General features: G+C 65.0%; 2 protein-coding genes across 2 annotated transcripts in view; one reads left to right on the top strand and one right to left on the bottom strand.

Moving 5' to 3' along the window:
• AURANDRAFT_63480 (hypothetical protein) overlaps positions 1-686 on the top strand; it is a gene marked incomplete at both ends in the record, with an annotated part of 3981 nt that extends 3295 nt beyond the window's left edge. The window contains one exon of the mRNA XM_009038108.1: positions 650-686. Coding sequence (XP_009036356.1) covers positions 650-686 — 37 coding nt within the window. The remainder of the gene's footprint in view (positions 1-649) is intronic.
• Positions 687-1446: 760 nt separating this feature from the next.
• AURANDRAFT_63479 (hypothetical protein) overlaps positions 1447-1806 on the bottom strand; it is a gene marked incomplete at both ends in the record, with an annotated part of 1223 nt that continues 863 nt past the window's right edge. Inside the window, one exon of the mRNA XM_009037831.1 lies at positions 1447-1785. Within this exon, the coding sequence (XP_009036079.1) occupies positions 1447-1785 (339 nt within the window). The remainder of the gene's footprint in view (positions 1786-1806) is intronic.

The following is a 1806-nucleotide window of genomic DNA, read 5'->3' as shown; positions in this document are numbered from 1 at the left end:
TCCGCTCTTCCCCAGACCGGCGGCTCCCAGCGCGAGCTCCGGAAGCTCCTCCAGCGCCGCCACAACACCATGGAGGACATCACGACGCGGTGACGGTAAAGGGGGTGCTTTACTTCTCCTTCTTGGGGCGCTTGGCCGCCGGCGCGGGATCGAGGGCGTCGACGTCGATCGCGTGCTTGCGGAGCTCGGCGTCGCGCGCCTCCTGGGTCCGCGCGCCCGTGATCTCGACGTCGGAGCGCGTGCGGAACGGGGACGAAGGGCTAGAGTGGCTCCATCCGAAGGCGTTACACACCTTGTAGTAGACTTCGTACTCGGTGTCCGGCTGAAGTCCTGAGACGACCCCGCCGGCCTTGGCCCTAGGAGCTGTCGTGGCCTTCCCTGTTCCATTATTGCAGAGCGTGTGCGTGTTATTGTCGACGACCTTGCGCACAGACCCTTGTATGAAGAATATGGAAGCATGCGTACAGTCCTCCATCAGCGCGCAGCGCACCCGGACGCTATCCTGCGTGATCTGGTCGAGAAGCGGCGCGCACGGCGGCTCGGGAACGTGGTCTGCGAGCGTCAGCGGCTTGCTCCACGGGCCTCGCGGACCCCAGCAACTGCCGTTGTGGGCCTCCAGACTGACCTTGTACGTCGAGTTTTTCGCCAGGCCTTTAACGACGACGCCGGTGCCAGAACTACCGTAGGGGTTTCCAGAGCGTGCGAGTCTGCCGTCAGCCAAGACGCGCCACTCGCGCGCCCCGGACGTAATGTCGTGCAAGAAAATGTCGACGTTGACGCAGTCCGGTGGCGCCACAAAATGCACTTTCAACTCTGTCTGCGACACTGGTTCCAAGCGCGGCGCCTGGGGCGCGACAGGTGGAACAAGCGTCAGCGGCGCGCTCGCAGGCGACGTCGGTCCGAAGTCGAAGTCGTCCGCGCCGCGGAAGGACACCGTGGCCGTGTATGCCACGCCGCCAAGGAGATGGAGGACCTCGACGCTCTTGCTCTTCACCGAGGTCCTACCAGCGCCCTTTGTCGCAAGCGAGATGACCTTGCCGGTCTTACCAGGTGCGAGAATCCACTTTTTTTCCGCATCGTAGAAAAACTTGACGTTGCGCGAGGAGATCAAGTAGACCACCGCGACGCTGGCGAACGCGGGCACATCAAATGAAACCATCACCTTTGAGCCCTCGAGTTTGAGCGCAGGCGCGGCGGGAGTATAAGCGCCTCCTCGCAAGGCGGGAGCCGCCATCGGGGCTGCCTTTCCGAGCTGTGGCAAAGATGATCTTCAAGATGCACTTCAACACAGAGGAATTTACACAGGTCGTGGGCAGCGACGCGAGGCGCGTCGCGGGTCGTGGTGCTTGGGGGGGTCGTGGGCGGCGACGCGAAGTTGCGTCGCGGGTCGTGGCGCTTGGGGGCTCGTGGGCGGCGGCACAAGGTCGCGGTGCCCGCCCGGGAAGGTCAGACGTCGGCGAAGGACGTGAGGGCCCAGCACTGGTCCGTGGAGTCGAGGGGGTCGTCGAAGGGCTCGTACTCGGACTTGCAGCGGCCCTCGTAGCCGTAGCCGTGGTCCTCGTTCGCGTCGCGGCACGTCTCGAGGTCGTAGGCGCCGCCGTCGCCGACGTCCGTCACGGGCATGCGGTAGTCGCAGCGCGAGACGACGCCCTTCGTGCGCTCCCAGTCGCAGCAGCAGAAGAGGGACCCCGCGTAGCCGCGGAACCAGTGGTCGCGGATCCACCAGCCGTAGGTCGCGTCGTCCGTCGAGCCGTGGCAGTGGCCCGTGAGGTCGTCGTTCGCCGTCTCGTTGCAGTGGTCGAAGTT

The sequence above is a fragment of the Aureococcus anophagefferens genome, assembly GCF_000186865.1.
Source record: "Aureococcus anophagefferens unplaced genomic scaffold AURANscaffold_7, whole genome shotgun sequence".
Lineage (NCBI taxonomy): Eukaryota > Pelagophyceae > Pelagomonadales > Pelagomonadaceae > Aureococcus > Aureococcus anophagefferens.
This window is presented reverse-complemented; position numbering and strand designations above follow the sequence as displayed.